Source organism: Vipera berus, assembly GCF_964194415.1.
Source record: "Vipera berus genome assembly, chromosome: 1".
NCBI classification, from domain to species: Eukaryota; Metazoa; Chordata; class Lepidosauria; order Squamata; family Viperidae; genus Vipera; species Vipera berus.
Window position 1 is genome coordinate 159,138,263 of NC_138202.1, and position 23,171 is coordinate 159,161,433.

General features: G+C 37.3%; 1 protein-coding gene across 5 annotated transcripts in view; it reads left to right on the top strand.

Annotated features, from left to right (window-relative positions):
• METAP1D (methionyl aminopeptidase type 1D, mitochondrial) overlaps positions 1-23,171 on the top strand; it is an 89,302-nt gene that overhangs the window by 30,030 nt on the left and 36,101 nt on the right. For 4 of the 5 annotated variants that reach the window (XR_014024615.1, XR_014024616.1, XM_081313835.1 and 1 more), the window contains exons 2-3: positions 14,742-14,905; positions 16,717-16,866. Coding sequence is in view for 3 of the 5 variants with exons in the window: in XM_081313835.1 (XP_081169961.1) it covers positions 14,742-14,905; positions 16,717-16,866 (314 nt within the window). In the remaining 2 variants the exon portion in view is untranslated. The remainder of the gene's footprint in view (positions 1-14,741; positions 14,906-16,716; positions 16,867-23,171) is intronic. The other variant, XM_081313836.1, reaches the window with a different exon arrangement.

Sequence of the window (23,171 nt, forward strand, 5' to 3'; positions counted from 1 at the left end):
CACATATTTGGAGACACCAGTCTGAAGAAGGTTGTCCTAGATTTTAAAAGAATTTGCTTGAGAATCCTTCTAGTTATGCAATAATACATTGAATAATGCTAGACTTGAGGAACCCTTTCAGTTGATATGAAAATAAACCTAGGCCAGTCAGTTTTTTCCACTTCCACTTGTATTTTAAATAATTTACTTTAAAATGCATTATCCATCCAGTTCAAACTATTGACCTTTGGATTAATAATTAGTGGGTAATGCAACAGTATAATAAAACTGCTGCATTGCATGTGTATTTCAAATCACTATTTTTGTGGCCATGTTGGTGTGCCATTACTTTTTATTCCATTTCTATTAAGTGACATTTATCCTGCCTAGCCATAATGACCATTATGATGGTGGAAAATAGCAGATAGGTTATAGCATACTATATGGTATGTATAGAATAGAATGTATAAATTGCATTATATGTAGTGTATATTATGAAGCCTGTGTTCGGTATTTGTGGCTAAGTAGGCTATGCAATTTTGCCTATCTGACTTGAGAGAAGAAAACAAGAACCATCTGGCAGCTATCCGAGCAAAATTATAACCCATTTTCTAGAGCTATCAAATATACATCATCTATGTAATTTATGTTTTGATACTGTCAAACCTTGATTTTAAGTGATTTTAAGAGAAGCATTTTATTTTACAGAGAAACTAAAAGTGTTTCTAAGGCACTACTGGGTGGAAGTTAATCCTGGCTCTAGGTGAATTGTTTCAAGGGAAGAAATTAATTCAGCTTGTTAACTGCCATATTTATTCTTGCAAAATGGTATAAAACTAAACTGTCTTTTTTTTAGTTCCATTTATTTAAAATTAGTAAAAAAATTACAAATCCTTCAAAATAAATGTTTTATTCAAATCTAAATATTATCAATAAAATAGTTCCCAGATGCTTAGCTTCTTGGCTTCTCTCACAATGCCTGATAGATGGTTAAAATAATTGTAAATCTCCCTCAGGTACTAGATAAGTTTATATATACTTCCGAAATTGATTTTTTCTTTTTTCCAATGTTTGCTTCTGTATTGTTTTCTTATCATTCTGTTCTTTTTAATCCAGTACTTTGCTAGAGTCCTGCTTCAATTAATTTAAAAATAAGAAAAAGGAAAGGGTATGAACATTAGAAATTGCTTGCTTCCATTTAACAATACCCTAGCTAGCAGTTCCGTAGAACTGAAAACTGAAGAACAGGTAGTCTTTGACTTATACCACAATTGGGACTTCTGTCACTGGTGTAGTTATTGAGTCATGCCTAATTTTATGACCTTTTTTGTTGTAGTCATTAAGCGAATCCAGTTTGTTCCATTGACTTGGCTTGTCAGAAGCCACCTGTGAAGGTCACGAATGGCAGTCATGTGACCCCAAGACATTGCAACCATCATTAATACATACCAGTTGCCAAGTGCATAAATTTTGATCTTGGCCATAAATGCAAGGACCAAGCGTAGGTCACTTTTTTCCGTGCCATCGTAACTTTGAATGGCCATAAAACAATTGGTCATAAGTTGAGGACTACCTGTAGCTCTTTCTTTCTGTAATTCTGGTATGCAGATTCTTCAAATTGTGTCTTGCTTCTTGATGGGACAATCATAGGTAATATTTGGTATGGGTGGGAGGTATATTTTCACAGCTTTTCCTAGTTCTCTAAAAAGAGCAGAATCCAGGATAACATGGGCACATGCTAAGAGTGCAATGGTTGAAATTGATACTTCTTTTTGATAGCCCTTTTTTATCAGCACAGTCACTATATCAAATTAGTAATATGCCATTCAGGTCAGCATCTATTTTTGTTTCGATCTACAAGGGAGGAGACATCTTTCCATCTGTAGAGAAAGAGGCATTTTTGACCCCTCTTTAGGATGGATTTGCTATTGGCTGCCATAATCTGGCCCAATATAATCTATGTTTTTGGCTCCTCCTTCTTTTGTCCTAAATTCCAAGCTCTTTCAGGGAGGAGGAGATCTATCTATCTATCTATCTATCTATCTATCTATCTATCTATCTATCTATCTATCTATCTATCTATCTATCTATCTATCTATCTATCTATCTATCTATCTATCTACAGTTGAAAGGGTTCCACAAACTTCCTTGCAATTGGAAATCCCAATGAGGAAGTTTCTTCCTGATTAGGGATGGGGCGTTTGGAACACACTTTTAGCCTCCTTCCTCTGTCCTAGCCAATGAACCAGCTCTATCAGGGCAGCCCTTTTCCAGATTCATAACACTTGCCTATCTTTCCTCCAGTTGAATAAAATACCTAACAAATAAATACCTAAGGTGTGAGCTTCGGCATAATTTATAGTTTTGGAAGTAGTAGGCAGTAATTCTGGCTATACCCAGGATTAATGCAGGGTCTAGTATTAGCTGGACACTGGGGAAAGGACTTTTTGATTATAACCCCGGGGATTCATTGGTGGCCCCCCAAACCCCAACCCCAGAGGTGGGAGGTCCCAAATATTTGGGACTGCAAGGTGGGTTTTTAGCTTTTCATTACTTCGTGAACAAAAATAAAGAGCATAATCGTAATAACTGAACCATTCCTCAGTCTGACCTGGGTTGTTTTTTTTTTCCCATTTTGGATGTTAAGGCCTCCTTTTTGCTTCTGAAACCCCAAAGGTTTAGTTGATACAGTTGGTAGTTGCTCTTGGGAATCATACAGCTAACTGTGACCTTCTCCACACCTCTTTAACTATGCTGTGCTTTACTTTTATTTTTACTTAGAAACGAACACCAGATATAGTGAGCAGTCTCTGCCCCACTGGCATCCAGCATGCTCAGATGCTGCTTCTTGGGCCTGTTCCCCATGCTCAAATTGCCACCCATGCTCTGAATCTTCCCATGGCAGCATCCAGGTCTTATGACAAAAAAGATCAAGGCTATTGAACCCAGAGCACCATTGTTCTTAAAACATCTGTCAAGGTGTGCATTCCTACAGGAGACCTGCTTCTATGGTCCTGAGCATCACAGCCCTACTCCTTCTCCTTTATGGCTCCCAACTCACCAGTGTGGGCAAACAAAATGGGAAGATGGAAGAAAGGCCTTGAATTATTTCCTTCTGGACAGCTATAATTACAGTGACCGTACATCCCTTATTATAAAGGGCAATCCTTTATGCCAGAAAGATGTCCTTTAATTTTATTTAAGGTAATTATTTCTCTTCTTGATTTTCCTCTTATATTTTCCTTTGTGAAATCAAAGTTATAAACATAAACAATAGTCTATTTTCATCTTTTAGATTTCCCCCTTTTTCGAGTTTGCCCCTTATTTTTCCCCCCCAAGAAGAATGGACACAGTAGCTATAATATAGAGGACCAAAGGGAAAGTTTAAACAAATGCACACTCATTGTTAGTGACAAGGACATGGCTTAAATTCTTCTTTTTTTTAAGTCTATGGGGACAGCTATTTGTAAGGCAAAGATGTGATTGGCATCTTGCCCAGCGGCCTCCCACTCAAAAGCCGATGACTTCAGAAACGTTTTGGACTAATGTGTAAGTTCTGTGTATATCTCCCGTTAAATTAAAAACTGAAGGCATGAAAGAGGTTTTAAGGATTCTGAATATTTTTTTCTTAATATAGATGCACGAGAGAAGTAGGGTAGGTGGGGAGGGTTCCTGCCTGCTGGATCAGTCCTAAGAGAGGAGAAGAAGAAATGCAGAATTATCTTCCTTGGGGGCTAAACATTTCTTGTAAGAATCTGTCCATAGCATGATATCCGGCCATGGAGAAGAGTGCAAAGCATCTGGAGGAAAGGAGACTTTCTTTACCAGCTTGTTTCCTGCAAGTTAAATTGGAAGACCTTGTCTGTGCAAATAGATTTCAAAATAGAGCCTGCCCTTTGACTGTGTCTGTAATTGCACAGCTCACACAGTGTTTGATTTGGCTGCCAAAGTAGTTAACCCCTATAACTTAAAGGCTATGGATGGCGTGACCAGCACGGGTGTGCAGACATGACCATGTGAATGGCTTGTTGTTTAAATAAGCCTGCTTACGCCAGACTCTTCTTATAAATCTGGGGATTGGGGTGACACACACACACACACACACAAACACACCCACACACACACACACACAGAAGTTAAGGTAAAGATAAAACTTTGGGGTATGCAGATAATGAGATTTTAGTAGCTAACTTTCAAGGAAGAAAAAAAAGTTGTCTCATTTCTTTGATGTAACCAACATCTGTCAACAGGGTAAATTTGCTTTTAATTTCAAGAGCTCTTGTGCTTCCTTCTATGTCCAATCATTTTAAGCTTCTGCCTGAGGCACTCCCTGTGTTGTTCTTTTCTTCTACCAACGCGCAGGTTATTGCATGTGAAATGTGAGCCTCACTTCTCTTACACAGGTTACAAAGAGTTGCAAATAGCTTTTATCATTTATACGGGGTGGCTTTCAAGCATATGTGCATTAATCCTTCTCTTCTATTTACACAGATCCTTATGTCACTGAGCATTTTAGGACTTTCCTTCGTAAAATTTATGTTATTTCTTATTTGTTGCAAGATTTGCTAACTCTTTTTAAAAAAAAATTTGAATAGCTAACCAATTAAAAATGTACATCTTCCAATTTAATTTGTTAGACTCCATAGTCATTCTGCCTTGTTTTTTTCAAATTTAAAACCGTCATACCTGTTGCAAATGATTTTATTTTTTATATAGAGAAACCAGATGAAACTTGAGCGGGTAAATGTTAACTGTATCAGCATGATAGTTGTAGATAAAGCAAGTAATTTTATGCTTGACTGAGCAAAAGTTTGTTCATCCAGTAATCAATTGCTTATCTTGAATAGCTTGATGGCCATTGTTCTGAATATCATTTCAGTTATTTATTTGTGATTTGGTACATGGTTGATATTTGCAACTTATACTAATATAGTTTAGCATTTTGAAGAGTTCAGCTTTTCACATTTGAATATATGTGGGTGGGCATAAATGGGTAGATACTGAAATAGACATACAAATTATATAAAATTTATGTTCCTGTCATTACACTGAGAATCTACAGTGGTAACCTTTTAGCATGTTGATTGAAGTTTAAACAAGTTTTTAAATTGCTTGATGAAACAATAGAGAATTTTCACTAATGTATGTTGGAAATTATGTGGTTTTCTGATTCTTATAGCTCTTTACATAAAGCAATTATTGTTGCTACTATTAAATTGGTTGCGGTGTGTTCAGAATGAATCTGGTTGACCAGAAGAAAAATCATATGTGAATTACTAAAATCTCCTTAATTAAGGGTCATTATGGAATACACATAAAAATCTAAGTAGTAAATGGGAGCATTTCATTATATACTTTAACACGTGTTTAACAGATAACAATTAAAATAAACGTAGAGTAAAAAATAGGATAATAAATGTGAGGCATACTTTAATTACGCATACTAATTAAAAATATATTTCTATGTTTATTATCAGACCATTTCTGGGTACATCTTTAGTTAAGAGAAATTATTATCTAGTATATTTTTCATGAATGGCTTGAGGGGAGTGAAATACTGAAGGTGAAACCTGCTATCTAAATATTGTTTAATATCATAAAGGTATGAGAACTATCGAATTTACAGAAGGCACAAACACATTTTTTTCTGATTTATTATTTCAGTAGTAAAGAAATGCTGATGGTTTTTTTTTTATTTCAAATGTTTTCTAAATATTCTGTTTAGTTCACCAGAATCTGCCGTGACTTGCTGTTCCTAAAATAAGATGGTAAATAATCAACACAGCACTACATTTTTTTTCAAAGGAAATATTAAACTGGTAAAATATTTTAAAACTAAAATGTTACATAGTCTTTCTGTAAAGTAAAAATTTCTTTAAATAAACTGTACAATTTCTAAAACAATGTTTCATCCACTTAGAGAAATGTAGTGAAGTATTGTATTTAATGCATGAAAAAGATAGTAGATATTGGTTATTTTATTTGACATAATTTGACAACTGCAATTTTTATAAAGTAGGAGACAGAATTATGAATTGGACTGAAGAATGCAGTCAGTGATTGAAGAAGTCAGTATGGCAAATTGTTGTGAAACTTGGCAGATTTGAAGTTTAAAACAACATTCTTTGTTAAAGAAAAAAATTCTACTGCAATTAAGTTTTCAGTTTCTCTGAAAAGCTCTCCTCCGGATGTTTTTCCTCAATCAGCTTTTTTAATTGTGTTTTCTAATGCAAGGTTTTATGTTAACACAGGGGAAAAAGATTAATTTTATATAGTTTAGATTGCATTAGATTACACAGTGCTTTCTTATACCGTATATGCCTTGTTGCCGTTGGTTGCATTCCATGGTTTAAATCATGCAAAGCAGGTTTCCATTTATGCCTAAACAGCTGCTGTAGAATCCTCTGAGAGGAGAAAACAGAGCTTTGTAAGATGTTTTTTCCGCTTGCAATTAAAAGCAAGGAAAAAATCCCTTGCTACAGCTCTTGGCAGTCACAAGGGGGAGCTGGGGACTTGATCCACATCTAGAGCCCAAGAAACCTATCTCTTATCAATACGCATCCGATACGATCTGCCAAAGCAAACGGATGCAACCCCTTTGGACCGTCCTGATTATAACCCTGTTTTCTTCTACCTTTACACAGCAATTCATAAAATTTGGCTTTATGTGTGTTTTAAATTCCATCTTACAAGTAACAACCACAGAACAGGAATAATTCCCTGCGTTCTGCTCTCATTGGATTACTCGCTTTTAAAAATGTATTTCTTGGGATTTTATTTATTTATTTATTATTAGACTTATATACCGCCCTTCTCCCGTAGGACTCAGGGCGGTTCACAAGGTTTTTAAAAGAAACAATACCACAATTACAAAATTTAAAACAATTAAAATGATTATATTAAACCTTGAATATAATTGCAATGAGAAATAGAAGAAAACGTGGCCATTATCTAGAGGAGTGATGGGAAATCTGGATTCTCTTGGATTCTGTTTTCCATTAAGTCCAGAAAGCCAGTTCCTAAGGTTGGTACCACAGTTACGATTCACGTAGATCCTTTGATACCCATTGAACCTGCTGTCCCTCTCTAGTTAAAAAAAAAAAATGTTGTTCCTGAAATTTTATCAAGTTTCCAGTCCTGCACGGCACTGTGGCCTTCTGAAGAAAAGAAGATGATGGAAAGAAAACCAAAAAGGGAGGGCAAAGAAAGTGGCAGGATGAAAAAAGGAGAGTGGGCTCCCAGTAAAAATAAAATGATTTAATGAAAGGAGAAGGGGAGGCAGGTGCAAAGCATCATCAGCTTTCCAAATGGCCCAGACTGCACACTGCATTACTTTTGTGCATTTTCCTTCCCCCGTCTCTTTTCCACTCTTATTCCTCTTGTTAACAAAATTGATGGGAAAGCAGTTGGTATCCTCTAGGACAGACATGTCAAACACAAGGTCCAGGGGCCAGATCCGGCCCGCAAAGTGGTTTCATGTGGCCCGCGAAGCCATCCTGGAAACAGTGAGGGAACGGCCCCCACTGCCTTGGCCCTGGCTCAGAGACCCTCCTTCTGCCAGAGACCCTCAGATCTGTCCCACTCCTGCCCAGGCCCCCATAGGCACCCTTGATGCGAACGATGTAGAGCTGGCCACACCCACCCAGTAGGCCATACACACTCTAGCCACGCCCATCCAGTAGGCCACGCCCACCCTGGCCATACCCACCCGGCCCTCTGAGGGCAACCGCAATGCTGATGCGGCCCTCAATGACCCCTGCTCTAGGAGAATTACAAATAATAGGCATTTTTTTTCTTCAGCTCTGTCCCGTGACATTCCATAAAGTACGCCGGCTACATAAGACATGGCTGTTTTAGGATCTCCCAGAAGAAGAACTTATCCATTCACGTACAGAGAGAATAGGACAACTCTCCCAACTTTTTTTATTAGTTATATATTTCCCAGTCCATGATAGATAATTGCTAGTAGTGCCGAGTGCCTAAATGCCCCCTAAAAAGTTGGAGAGTGCTGGAGATGATCGACATTGGAGTTCAACATCTTGAAAGTTGCAGCTTTTCTATCCTTAATCAGGAATCATCTTAGCTTGCTTGAGAAATAAAATTATAAACTTTGTTTTATCATACTCATCTGTATAGAAAGTTAGGCTGTAGAGGTCTACGTCTGATGAGAAATTTAAATCCTTAATGGGTATAATTCTGAATTGTGATGTTTCACGAAACTGCTTATCATTGAATTCAAAAGAATGCTGGTTTACTTTCTGCCCCTCCCCCCCTTCCTTAAATATCTATCCAGTCAGTAAGGGTGTTTTGACCGAAACTTACTTTTTAGATAAGGAAACTGATCAGTGGATTAATTTAGCATGATTTGCAGCGCAATGTAATTTCATACATATTTTCATAGAAAAAGTGCCATCCATTGGTTATTTTATTTTTATATAATTTATTTGCTCTTGCTGTATTGAGTATAGCTCTTCATGTGGATCTCCAAAATATTTAGCAGGTGCAATGGATAATTAGTTTTTTCTGTATGTTCTGATGATAGCCAAGGAATATAGTCAACTTGCAATAGCAGTTACTTTTATGTTGATAATGCATTTGTGTCTGCATAATCATTGTACTGAAGAAACTTTGCTGAGATGCAGCGTGAAGTATCATTCAAAAAACCTGAGCAATATTGATCTCCTGGAGCAGGAGAACCTGTCTACTAAGAAAATCTGGGTTATCTCTATTCCAAGAAATCCATAGTAACTCACCACTTTTCCAATTTGTCCCCTGATCAATACTTTGGTATTGATCTCCTCAGTGCTTTTTTTGTAAAAGAAAAAGGTGCCAGAACTCACACATGTCATACAACCCGCCTTGCCCTACCCTACAAGGTTCCATCCAAAAAAGGTGCCAGAACTCCGTTCTGAGCGTTCTATGAGGAAAAAAAGCCCTGGATCTCCTGAAACCAGGAAAACCTGTATATAAGTATGTAGAAATGGTGGAGGTTATAAACAAGGCTTGGAAAGCATAACTGAGTTCATTGCTCTGTCCTGAGAGTGTGCCAGTGTGCCAGTGAAGAGTTTGGTAATAAATAGAGCTTTCAGTATCCAGAGTGTATTGACATTTATTAAGAAGCGAGAAAGGAGAATAAATCTCAACCGTCTTAGATGCTTAATAAATTCTTAGATGCTAGAAGGGAAAATGTAATCAGGATTTCACTTTGGGGGGGTTGAGTTTAGAGGTATAGCTTAACCCTACTTATAATTAGCAGAATATCCAAAAGGATCAGATAATGAAAAAAAAGACTTTATAGAACGCATATGAATTATTTAATTGGTTTTAATTTAATTTTTATTTTTGTACACCTGGTATTAGTTTATTAGCTTACAGTATTTTTATTTTAATATTATGGACCTGAGGATGAATGTAATTGTAACACAGGAGGGAGGAGAGGATGTAGTTGTAACAGCGAGAGTGAAAGATGGCCTTAGAAGACCCATGAAAGCATGTTAGAGCTGGCTTCAGTAACTCATATGGGAGATAGCCGAGCAATGTTTTTTGGTATGAGTTTTATAGAACTGCAAGGATTAATTTTTTTACTTCCAGAGTATCTTAGCCAATAGGACCTGATAAATGGCTTGAATAAGTACAGAAAAGGGATGTTGAATCAAATATTTGATCTGAGATTGAGAATATAGGACGAACCTCTGACATGCTTATCAAAAATGACATGCCACAATGTTTGACGTGCCAACACCCAACAACAATTATTCTCGAAAGCATGCCCATTCTGCAATTTTCAGAATTCATGTGCTCTTGTGTGGCCTCTGGAGCCTCCAGAAGTGCCATGCCCTTGTGTGGCCTCTAAAAATCACATGAGAGTGGGGTGTTTTTGGAGACTGCAGTGGCCGTGGAAGAGCATTCTCCAAAGCCATTCAAGAACAAAGGGCTTGTATGACCTTGAGCAGCCTTGGATAGGGACCTGGCAACAGAGAGCACCACCTGAAGATAAGCGTTGAACAGCAGATCTTGGGGTGTGCTGGGCTGTGAGGGCAATTGTGTCATTCTCCAGAGCTCACACACCTTGGGAAATGACGTGAGGCAACCATTTTGAATGCAGCAATGATGTTAGAGCTGAAGTCAAGGCCCAGGCCTCTACCTCAGGCCTAGGTATTGCTGTTCAGGGGGCCTTAGACATGTCGGAGATAAAAACTGTTTCTCTTTCAGTGGAGGGTGTATAGGTGTGACATGCCTAAAGAATCAAGTTAGGCATTTTCCAAAAGGTTCGCCATCGCTGGTCTAGGAGGACTGGAGAATTAGTAGTATTTTGTACAATCACAGAAAAATCTGTTGAGGAAGAGAGGTAAAGATATCCCTTATTTACAGGTTCGAATTTGGGATGTTAAAGAGGATGTGTTCAAAAGGCCACTTTATAAAGAAACATAAAGAAGAAGAATAGGGGTTAATTTATGGTATTTATGTTACATGAGGTAGTGTGCACTTTGAAAAATGAAGAGAAAAAGTCAAACAAGAAATAGAGAAGTGATGTTTGCAAGAGAATGGAAAAAGCACGTTATTATAAAAATAATACCAATGCATTTTTATCAAGTTGGGATAGGTAATTAAAAAGCATATTTTGTACAATAGTAAGTAATTGGATTGCCATTGCCTTCTTCAATATTTAGTTAATTTGCTTTGTAATTGACTGCTGTTTAGAAAAAAATGTGGTTGTTCTCCACCAAAATTGTGGCTTCTGCTGCATGATGCAGTGATCAAAGAATGCATCTTTACAATGAGTCTGGCTGTCTAATAGTCCAAGTAGGGGTCCCCAATACAGTTTTTGCTCCAATCCATGCACAGGACAAGATATTTTATTTCCTAGTTGGGAGAAGAATGTACAAAGTCTGTTCAAAGAAATAATTAGAAAACCATCTCTAAAATGAAGGAGAAAGAAAAACTAAGGGATGCTAAGCTTGAATTTTCCTCTCCCTCCAATGCTTCTGCCATTTTGTCCATTGAAAGGAGCGTATTGGGCTCAGGAGGCCATTATACTTTCCATCCCTGTCATACTTTTGATCCATGAGATCAACGGGAGAAAATGCCATTTGTGCTGCTCTGCTGATCAGTGTTGTTGTTCGTATTGCTTGAGCTGATATATGTCACTACCAAGAAGGAAATGAGTCTCTGTAGATTTTAGTCTCTCCTAGTCATTGCTAGTCTCCATTTTGAGGCCATGAGGCAACTCTGTCCAAAGAAGTTTCTACGGTCATGTGCCCAACATGATGTCGTGGAGTGCTGTTTCCACTCCACCAAAGTGGTACCTAATCTACTTGCATTTGCTTGCTTTTGAACTGCGGGCATTTATCCTGCTGCATGACAATCAGGTCTCAAACCCAGGCTGTCGGCTTTTGAGCCGACAAGCCCAGCATCTTAACCGCTGAGCCATCATGTCACCATCTACCAATGAGAGTGCATGTGTTCAATTGACACTCTATGAAATGCTCCAAGATACATATTTTCATGAATGTGTTCAGGTATCTTTCACATACATTTGTCATTTATATCTTTACAAACTTAGGAATGGTGCACTGACTTGTAGAAACCAAGAGTAAACTTCTTTTCCTCGTTACCAGAGAATGTTCCTTAATATTTCCATCTTGCTTGAAAGATTTGGGTTTAAGCTCCATTTTCTGCCCCATTACTCTAGCCATGTACTAGACCTGTGGAATAATGGAGAAAAGAAAGTTGCCCGTAATATGTTGATCCTTGGTCATCCCTTGAGGAGCTATACAAACCTAAGCCATTTTCATTTACTTGCCTGGAAAGAACATTATGAACCCTGCAGAAAGTCTTAAAATGGCAGCTCCTATTCAGCCTGGCCTTTTGTTCAGCATTTTTTTGGGCTCCTGAAAGGAGTGTCCCACTGCTCTAATTACAACAAATGGGTATATTTCATGCATTCTGTATTTCATGTGTTTTGTGGAATACTAGAAAGAGGAGGCAGCATAAAAGAAGCCAAATATTTTATAAATGTAAAGGGAAAATGTCTCTAAAGCTACAAAGGAGAGAAATTAGTAGGATTGAAAAACTACTATCCGCCAGGAAATCTTACGTTTTTTCCCCCCTCAAAAATTCTAAAATATATTTTGAAACATTTTAAGGAAATCACCGCATTGGACAAGAAGATGCATATAACACGACTCTGGGGGTTTGGATGTTCAAGATGGCAGTTGTGGAGCTGATATATCCCAGAAACTTCCCTTCCTGTCTGCCAGGCTCCATGCCCCACATGATTTTATTCTGGGTTATTTTTATTAATTAAAAAAATAAAATAAAAATCCACCATGTTTTGAAGTCAACCTCTAACCATGAGGATAATCTTTATGTCTAAGGATGATTCTGTGCCCTTGTATCTAGCCCTAAGGCAGTCTTCAAAAATAAAACACTACAGGGCTATCACCACTGCTTTCTTTGGAATTATGCCCATCTGCCCAGAAGTAAAGGAAATAAACTGAGACAGGATGGAAAGGAAGAAGCCTTGTTTGTTTGCCTTTCATAAATGAGCAGGCATATTTGTATTTGTACTTAGTGACACCAAATGGTAGCTCTTTGGTCAGTGTGACTATAACATGTGAGTATACCTATAATTTGCTTGCTCAAAAAGGTTGGGGTTCCCTGTTGTAGAATTTAGCCTGGATATAGATACATGTCAAATCATAGCTTTTGCCTTCTTTTTTAATCCAATTTCTCTACCTTGATGAAATCCTGCAATTCAGGATGCAGATCATGGAAAATTCATCTTATTTTATACTTCTTCTGCAAATATCCAGTATTCTGGTTCAAATTTGAATTCAGTGAGATTTGTAAATGGGCTTAAGATAGTTCACAGCTTTAAATAATGATAATTACTTGGCTTACTGATTAATTAGCTTATCTTTGACTGTAATTGTGTAGTTTTCCTTCTTATTTTTGGCAAGTCATCTATGTCTTTCTTCTGGCATATCCAGATTCTTTTTAATTTGCTTAGCGTAGCTCACCTTAAAGGTAGGCAGAGGAGGTGGTGATAGCTGCCTTTGATACTATCATTATATGGTGTTTGTAATTTTTAGAGCCAGTTTGGTATAATGATTAATGCACCAGGCTCGACACTGAGGAACTGAGTTCCAGTCCTGCCTGAGGCATGAAGTCAGCTGGGTGGCTTGGGACAGTCACTCTGAGCCTTAGGAAGCAGGCAAGGGCAAATCAAATCTGAAATCTTGCCAAGGAAACTGGAGGGACTGCTTGTCAATGCTGACTCAGGCATAACAAAGTATTTTTATCTTCAGCATGGAACAGCGGTGAGATCTTTGGAGCCAAGATTTCTTGAGAGATTTTTCATACATTTCCTTGACTTTACCCTTCAGACAGTAAAATATTTTGGGCGGCTCACTCCTGCTGTTCATTATCGTAACAAGTACACCTGTATTAATTCCATCCTTGCTATCCTTTTGCCTGACTCCCCTCTTCATTTTCCCCCCTACAGTATTGTACTATTTCTATCATTTCATAAGAGGCTTAGATTCAAAGATGTCTTTGGCTTGCACGAAACAGCCTCACTCCATTTTGTTGCAGCCCCCTTTGCTCCTTTATCTTTCTGCTAAGGATGTGTCATTGCCCAAACAGAATTCATGTGTTTGTTGTGAAATCTAATTTATTATTGGTGTTCTTTTCTGTAATATTTACACCCAGTGGCGTAGCGTGGGTTGTCAGCACCCGGGGCAAGGCAAGTAATTTGCGCCCCCTAACCCGTGGATTTTAGCACTCGAGTCTCTTCCACTAGATTAGTTAAAGAAACCCTTACCCCCTAAGCACATGTATTGTTTGTTATGAAAATACTGATGTAATTAAAGTAAAATGCATCTAATGCGCCCCCCCAGATGTTGCGCCCGGTGCGGCCGGCCCCCCCTGCACCCCCCATGCTACGCCACTGTTTACACCGTGTGTGCTGTGCAGGCATTTTGAGAATGATGGCTACATGAAGTAGAACTAGTAATTACACCAAAAAAAACCCCCATTCAGAATGCCAATAGAAAGAGTCTATCTTTTTATTTTCGAGGTACAGTTTAAATGAAACCTCTTTTATCATTGGTATTGGGGAAAAATCTAATATATTTGCTGGAGGAAAGAAAGAGAGCGGAAGGAAGGAAGGAAGGAAGGAAGGAGTGGGAACAGATGCCATTAAAAGATAAGATTTTCCTTTGAATTAAGCTTGGTTCATGCTTTCTTCATCGAGTTTCTCCAAGTATAATTTTTTAGCTTCTCAATCCTGAAATTTTCTGGTGATCTCCCATCCAAATGCTAACCAAATCTGATCTTGCTTAGCATTTTTTCAGCCAACATTGCATAATTGGGTTTTTTTCCCCTTAGGGGTTACTTTTACTCACAATAGATGGTTTGTAATACTAGACAGTATTTATTCTCCCTTTACAATACACTAAATAAACTAGCTTTCTTAAGCCTGCTGTAATATGATGTGGCTGATGGTAAGCCATGATCCTCTTTTGAACATGTTAATTGATTAAAAATAAAAGATAAGTCCTGTTTTGAGCCACACTAGATCTCAATGTCATATCAAGCAAACATGTTCTCTGAGTGTGCACAAGGTATATTTGCCAGGGTAGAACAAAGCCAAACTGTCTTTTAAAAAGTATTAATGTTGTCATTAATATGGTAACATGGTAATAAATGGTAAGTTATTCCATTGATACAGATACTGTACCATATATATTTGTCCACAGGCCATGTGACTGGCTGTCAGCGTGTTTTCTGCTCATCAGTTAATCATATCTGCTTGTACCAGTCAAGCATTCATCAAAGAAGATACCTTTTTTGCCACAGACAGAAAAATGCTTATAATGTAGTTTGGCCAGCTGATGTGTCTCCTGCTCATCCAGTTCCAAAGGTACTATCCTTTCTATTGTACTATTGCACCTTTTAGCAGTCAATATAGAGAATTATTAAATGAATAATCAAGTGCATCCCAACAACTAGCAGTTTGAATCATGGTTTTGTTACCAGGGCTGGAATTTGATATCAGAACATAGGTGGACGAAGTAGCATTCAGTCAATTTCTCAGCTAGTCTCAGTCTGATACTCCTGCTGCTGCTAAGTCCCAATGTGACTTTTTTTGGTTAGCCTCTTGTTTATAAAACAATGAAATTGATTATAAATCATGTAAATAGGAATTGGCCATATATCACCAGTTCTTTTTATATCCATTTTTAAATTAGCAAATCCAAAAACATTTCTCTGTCTCTTCGTTGAGTAGCATGCTGCCAGCTAACAGTGTTCATATTAAAAAGTTGTTCAATTGTCATGATTTGTAGCTTAACTAATTATTATTACACTGCTTAAAGCAAGTAATAGAAAAATGGCCACATAGTACAGTATGTTTCAAATAACTGGCATATTTCATTGTTTAATCCTTGATTCAGACAGATTCTTAGAAAATGCATGCTGTTGTTTCTGTTTCATGTTCATTAACAATTTTTGAATTGTGGTGGCTTTTATTATTGAAATTACTTCATAATCTGTAAACTATTACGGTACTTTCAAAATATTGGAAATATTTTTGTATGTATTCGTGTGTGTGTCTGTGTCTGTGTCTGTGTCTGTGTGTAGATCCTGTTGTAAACTTCTTTGGGTGGAGTTTGATCCCTGAGGACAACATGGATAGATTCTTATTGTTTTCTTTGCAGTAAGCTGATGAAAGTGATCTGTCACTGCCATCTTCTCATTTATTTTAATTTCTGAGACTAGTCTAAAGCCCGGGATGCTGGATTTTTTTCAGGTTTGGAGGGTTGTGAGATTAGGAATTGTTTCCCTCTCAGATGATTCTGATCCTGCTGAACTAGAAGGGTGAAGAAAAGTCTCCTGTCTGCCTAGGTATTGAATGCTGTGGTGCCATTATGGTATGGGCATTACACTTAGCCTAGGTTGGATAGAGGAGAGGAGAGCCACTCAGTCACGGAAGCGCCTAATGATTTTGGGCTTCGTTCACTATCTTAAACTCCTGAAGAAAAAGGATAGAAATATAACTCACAAATAAATGAATGAATGAATGAAATACCAGCCAGTATTTAGGTCTAATGTCTTTCATGTTAGAAACCTAACAGATCAGGAGTATTTGTATTTATAAAATTACACACGCACGCACACACACAGAGAAAGACACATGAAGACACATCCATATACACAGACCTATACACACACATTGTTATACGTGTGCAAGAGCATAGAATAATTTTGAATAACTGCTACACTGATACAGAGTCAGAGTTCTTATCCACTTTTATGAGATTCGGGATTTAGACTTTTTTCTTCCATTCATTTATCAGTTCAGAACTCTGTCAAGTTACCTGGCTTGTTTTGAAAATGTGGATTTTTCTTCTTCTTCTTCTTCTTCTTCTTTTTTTTAAAAAGGCAAACTAGAAGTGAGAGTGCCATTAGGAACCTTTGGTCTGAAAAGCTGCTGTGATACCCTGAATTTCTGTGCTGTAGGGCTAACAGGCTCTGCAAGTAACAAACACTGTGAAGTTCAAAAGGGCAGTGGGACAAATACTGGGGCAGGCTTCAGGGTTTGCCCTGATGGCTTAGGAAGGTCACTCAGACAACCAATAAGACGGGTTGAAGGAGGGGGGGCTGTATCTAAGAAAATGATCCCATTGTCATGCTCCATGTTCTGATCTTCATTTTTGTTCCCTCATTTCCAAGCATATAAAGCAGCCAGACTATGTGACGACAGGCGTTCTGCCTGACATGGGAGATGAAATAGACCTTAAGAATGAAGATCAGATTCAACGGCTTCGTCAGGCTTGTCAGCTGGCCCGTCATGTCCTGCTTCTGGCTGTGAGGAGTGTAAAGGTAACACAAGCTTGGCAGCTCTTGGCTTTGCTTTTTGAAATTTCATAACATTTCCTTTTACATATATGCGTTTCATAGTTATATATTGTACATCATAAACTCTGTAGAATAGAATTCCTACTTTTCACATGCTTCCTTCAACAAATCAGCTGGATTATTCATAAGCTGCCCTCCTTGATCCATCTTCCCCCACCATCTGTATCCGTACCAAACCACCAAAAGCTAATTCCAATATATGCCTTGAAAATTAAGCAGTTTCTTTTCAAGTATTTGTTTTATTTGGCTTGTATGTTTGGAATTTTAAAATTTCTGTCCACCCTGTGGAAGACCAGAAGGAGACAATGATTTGTGCCTATGAGAAATACAGAAATTCTGCTGCCTTGACTATTGGGGGGGAAAAAGGAGAATAAGAGCTTGTCTTTATAAACTGAACATTTAAAAGCACATGATTAAACTCTGGATTTGCTCTACTCAAAGCTGAGTAGAGTTTATTGTGTATCTGAAGCCTCTCTAAAATCCTTGTGGTTTTAATAGTCAGAGTTTGGTGTCCAAGCAAGTTGTTAAGTGAGTTGTGCTCCATTTATTACCTATCTTGCCAAAGTTCTTAAGTGAATCATCACAGTTGTTAAGTTAGTAACACGCTTGTTAAGTGAATCTGGTTTCCCCATTGACTTTGCTTGTCAGAATATCACAAAGGTGACCACATGAGCCTAGGACACTGCAACCCTCATAAATACATCCCAGCTGCCAAGTGTTCATGTGGCCGTGGAGATGCTGCAATGGTCATAAGTTTGAAAAATGGTCATAAGTCACTGTTTTAAGTGCCATTGTAACTTTGAATGGACACTAAACAAATGGTTGTAAGTTGAGAACTATCTGTATTGCTTTTCTAGATATTTTTCTGTCTTCCTTTTCTTCTAAACATATTCTGGATTTTTAACTTGTTTGTAAAGCATGCCATGGCACATTGTTTATACCATTTATTACGTTAAATCTATAAGGAAACAAGCAATCCCAGTGGGGGGGGGGGAAATCATATTTTAAAACAACACACATTTTTTAAAAGTATGGTTAGTTAGTGCATTTACATTCCACATTTTTCCAGATTTTCCAAAACAGGTCTTCTCTCCTTTTACCTCCACAACAATCCTGTGTGGCAGGTTTGACTAAAAGAGAGGGACTAACTCAAATTCATCCAGTGAGCCCCATATCCTAGTGAAGAGCTGAACCTGTCTAAAACTTAACTACTTTTCCACATATATTGGTGGTAATATTGTGGCAATAATTTAAAATCATGTATTTTGGCTCTTTTAAAGGAGATTTGGGGGCAGAGAAAGAAACCCTACATGCTCCCTTCAGCACTATTGGCCAGATTAATATCTCATTCCTAAACTGAGGATACTCTTTCAGAACTATAAGCTGAGGAATGCACAACAAGGTGTATATAACTGTACGTACTCAGGGACCAAAAGGCCACCTAGCCTAACCCCAAGGTTTGTAATTTTAGCATGTTGACAAATTTTAAATGATGAATTTTGCAGCTCATCTTTGCACGAAATGGACAGAAACAGAACTTTTGTCGTGGGAAGTTTGTCTGCTTGTCTTAATCAAAAATTTGCAAAGTTCCATTCATACAATCCAGACGGCAAATACGATTGTGTTTGAGCTTTGCTGACCTATCCTTTAGGCATAAAATATAATCAACAAATTAACTGAGACTATCTAGCCAGAGAAGGGGGCAGAGATGGAAAACAGAAATGGAGGGCAGCGTAGAAAGAAAATGAATTAGAATGAAGAGCATGAGCCTGCCAAGATGTAAATGTAACCTAAAGAAGTTTCTAGTGAAGATGAAAGGAAAATAAGAGCTAGAATAGAGAACAAAAGAAAAAGAAGAATCAGATGGCTGAAATCGCAAGCACTTGAACATGTCAAGCAGCTAGATTAAGGACCAAAAGGTACAAGATATGAATGATGAAGCCTAAGAAGAATATTGCATTAAATGGAGATCAGACTTCATAAGGTTTTAGCTATGTCACAAGAAAGGTAAGGACCAATTTTTCCAATGTTCCAAAGATGAAAACAAAAAGTTTGAATGAGAGACTGGCTGGATAGAAAAATTAAGGTGAGAATTGAATGTTCATAGATGTTACTGACTTGAATAGGTGAAGAATCTTAAGAATGAAAGTATGGTAAGGTTAGATGGAAAAGGCAAAAGAATAAACATATCAGTGATGTTCAGATGCTGTGATAAACATCTTCTGGAAAAAACAATAGACAAGGCCAAACGTACAAAGGCAATTAAAAGATTATTGAAATCAAAAGAGGAGGGGAAAAATCTAATGTAAGGAAGCAATATAGGAAAGGAAGAAGAGTCAAGAATTTGAGGAAAAGAAATATATGAAGTGGTTAATGGACAGTTATAAGCTGACATTTTAAAATGTGTGTTTTAAAACCAATAAACATAAATAAAAAAATCAAAGAATTCAAACAAGAGGAATAAACAAGAAATTAAAGAGAAAAATTGCAACAAGAAGCCATAGAAAGCTTTGCATAGAAGCATTGATCTGGTGGATGTCGTTCCATTGGCAGATGTGTGCCATAGACCCAATCCTACACCTTGGCAATTTTGTCTGGCCTTGGAAACTACACAAGGTTTACTAATCTTAGTGCTTGGATGGAAGACCGTCAAGGAATTCCAGACTATAGGCTAGAAGAGAAAGTTTTTGAAAAGAATATCTCAGAAGAAGGCAAGGGCAAACCTTCCTTTATATATATATATATTGTTACCAAGAAAACTGCATAGATGAATCGATTGGTAACCAGGCACAGAGCTGGACTCAGGGATGTCTTTATTTTTTATTTACATGGAGTGGAATCATACAACAGCCCACATGATGTTAAAAACATTTAAGAAAGAAGAACAGCGAAAAATAGGACCTTATTACAGAAGGGATAAACAATTTTGAATGAGTAGAGTATTAACATAAGGTGAACCTAGAAGACTACAAAAAGGAAAGGCTTTGTTAAATGATAGTTCAGACAACCAAATGAAGAGAAAGGAGGTAATAATAATAATAAAAAGTTGGAAGGGACCTTGGAGGTCATCTAGTCCAACCCCCTGCTAAGGCAGGAAACCCTATACCATTTCAGACAAATGGCTGTCCAGTCTCTTCTTAAAAACTTCCAGTGCTGGAGCATTCACCACTTCTGGAGGCAGGTTGTTCCACTGGTTAATTGTTCTAACTGTCAGGAAGTTTCTCCTTAGTTCTAGGTTGCTTCTCTCCTTGACTAGTTTCCATCCGTTGCTTCTTGTCCTGCTTTCAGGTGCTTTGGAGAATAGCTGACTCCCTCTTCTTTGTGGCAGCCCCTGAGATATTGGAACACTGCTATCATGTCACCCCTCACCCTTCTCTTCATTAAACTAGACACCCAATTCCAGCAACCGTTCCCGATATGTTTTAGCCTCCAGTCCCCCAATCATCTTTGTTGCTCTTCTCTGTACTCTTTCTAGAATCTCTAGGTGTATGTTTATATAATACGATAGACTAAAGAACAGACGAGGAGGTACTTGAGCCTTGGTGGAGCAGTGGGCTAATGCCTCCTTAAGTAACACCAGCTGCCTGCAATTAGTGCAGGTTCGCATCCCACCAGGCTCAAGGTTGACTCAGCCTTCCATCCTTCCGAGGTAGGTAAAATGAGGACCCAGATTGTTGGGGGCAATAAGCTGACTTTGTAATAATGCCGCTTGGGGGGGGGGGCGAAAGCCCTAATAAGCAGGTATATACATAGAATGAAGGCTATTGCTAAGCACATTGGTTTGTGCTTAAATTGTAAGCCGCCCTGAGTCTTCGGAGAAGGGCGGGATATAAATGGGATTAAAATAAATAAATAAAATAAATATAGGAGTGAGGAATGGGAACAACAATAAAATAATATTGGATATCTCATTCTGCTGATTCCTGTTCAGTATTACATTTCACCACCCATACCTTTTTACACAATAATGAATAAGTGGTAAGGTATTCAGACAGACTGATTGGTATCCCTTGTTTCCCACTTTTCTTTCCCATCATTTCATACCTCTGCTTCTTGGTAGGTTGTATACCGAAGTGGGGGACTTTGATGGTTCTTGAAAAATATGCTCTGTACTTCTGCCGACTTCAGGATTTCCTCAAGCATGCCGAGATCCCCCTCTGGTTTCTCTGCAAACTAATTTTGCCTCCATTTTTCTTGGCAGCGAGTTTTCTATTAGAGAGAATGGTATCCAGCAAGAACTGCATGAAATAATACAAAATGGAATAAAAGGGGTGGGGGGGAAGGAACACTAAAAAGAGAACAATTTAACCCTTTCCCCATAGTTTATTTTCTCTAAAAAGCTGCCCCTTCTGAACTGTTACTTGACCTATCAGTAAAAGCATTCTGCTAGTTAGGAAGAACTTTTTTTTAAAGATGGCTTGAAGACCATCTGATAAATTTATAAACTAGGCAGTTTCCTCAAAGTTTGTATAGGGCTCAATGATTTTTAAAATACACGATACTGTACATTGAAAATTGAAAACTCTTTCCTTTTAAGAGCATTTTTGAGCCACTACTAGACACTGGAACTGAACTTTCTTCTTAAGAATCCAAACCTGAAATATTCATATTAGACCTTGCTGAGTTCTCTATGTCAAGCTGCTGTTGAATCTAACATTATTTAACATGTTAATCTAATGCAGCCAAAGTTTTGAAGCGAAAGCCAGGGATTCTGTATGAAAAAAAATACAACAAAAGCAGTTGATCAGAATCAACTAATGTTACTTTAGCTTCTTTAAAATGAAATATACACATTTGCTAATATTGCATTGAACAAATAATGCAATATTAAACTGAATTTAAATTTCATATATTATTCTGGTTCCGGGGCAAATGTGCAAGGTTTAGGAGAATGTTTTAGTGTTTCAGTTCATAAATCTTTGATTCTAAAATAGTCTGCTTTTAATAAAACAAGGAATTCCATTTGGAACAAAACGTGTAAGGTCCAAAGATTTAATCTATACTGTACATGTCTTGCCCCCAAAGGTAAATGGATACCTTAACATTGTTTTGCTGTTGCAATTTCCATACAAAATCCATTGAGAAATATTTCATTGTATTGCCAGCCATTTTTTTAAAAAAATCACTTGGATTATTTAAATTTAAAGTTATTTAAAATTGAATATGATTTTTCTTTGCAAAATATCTAAGAGATAGTTTATAAGAGAAAGTGAGTTTGTGTGTATGTATTTGTTTCTTACATAGACCAAGACCTTCTGAAATTGGCAGAAGAAAAAAAAAGAGAAAGGGAAAAATGTATAAAAGAAAGGAAAAGGTGGGATACAGAATTTGACCTTGACTAGAGTTAAAATAGAGGGGGGGAAAAATAATAAAGCAGACTGAAAAATATGAATCTAATTGTAAAGGTGCATAGACTATAACCTAAAGAAGGGATCACATCCCTGCTATTTCATCCGCAAAAACATCTTCCACAGTGACAGGCAAACATGCCATTGGATTCCATTCTAAACCCTGAATGTTAAGGAGCATCTTAATGGAAGATATATATTGAACGACAGTGTTCAAGATGGACAGTATTTAATATTTTATTGTTATGTATATGTAGGAACGTGGGTCTATACATATGTTGTATATAGTATGTTTTAAGTGTGTGTCATGTATGTGTTTCACTTTGAGAGCGGGTAACTAAATTTCATTTTTGACGTGTGCCGTTGTGCCCACAGTAAAATGACAATAAAGATTATCTTACCAAGAAATCTAACTGTGTTCTTTAATGTAATTGTCGAATCTGATAAAGGAGAAATCATGATGATAAGTGATTTTAACAGAATATGTTATGCTGCTAAAGCCGGTAAATATATTCCCCAGATTTTAAAAAAAAATGTTTGGAAAAGTTCCATTTCACTGAATTACTGTGTGTCTATTTCTCTCAAATTGTACATCATACATACACAGGAATATATACTGCTCAAAAAAATAAAGGGAACATAAGATAAGACATCCTACTATTAAATACAGTACATTGTGTTGTTTAAGTGTTCCCTTTATTTTTTTTTTGAGCAGTATATTTGCTTCTGGTAGCTCCTACAGCCTACAATGATAATATATAAGATTTATTCTAGCATTAGAAAAGTTGAATAAATCTCATATATTATCATATTACACCTCCTTAATTTTGTGAAGCAAAATCAAAGATTCAGCCTTCATACAAAAAGTAAAATAATTGAGAGAATTTCTTTTGTCAATATGTGATAACATATAAGTTGATC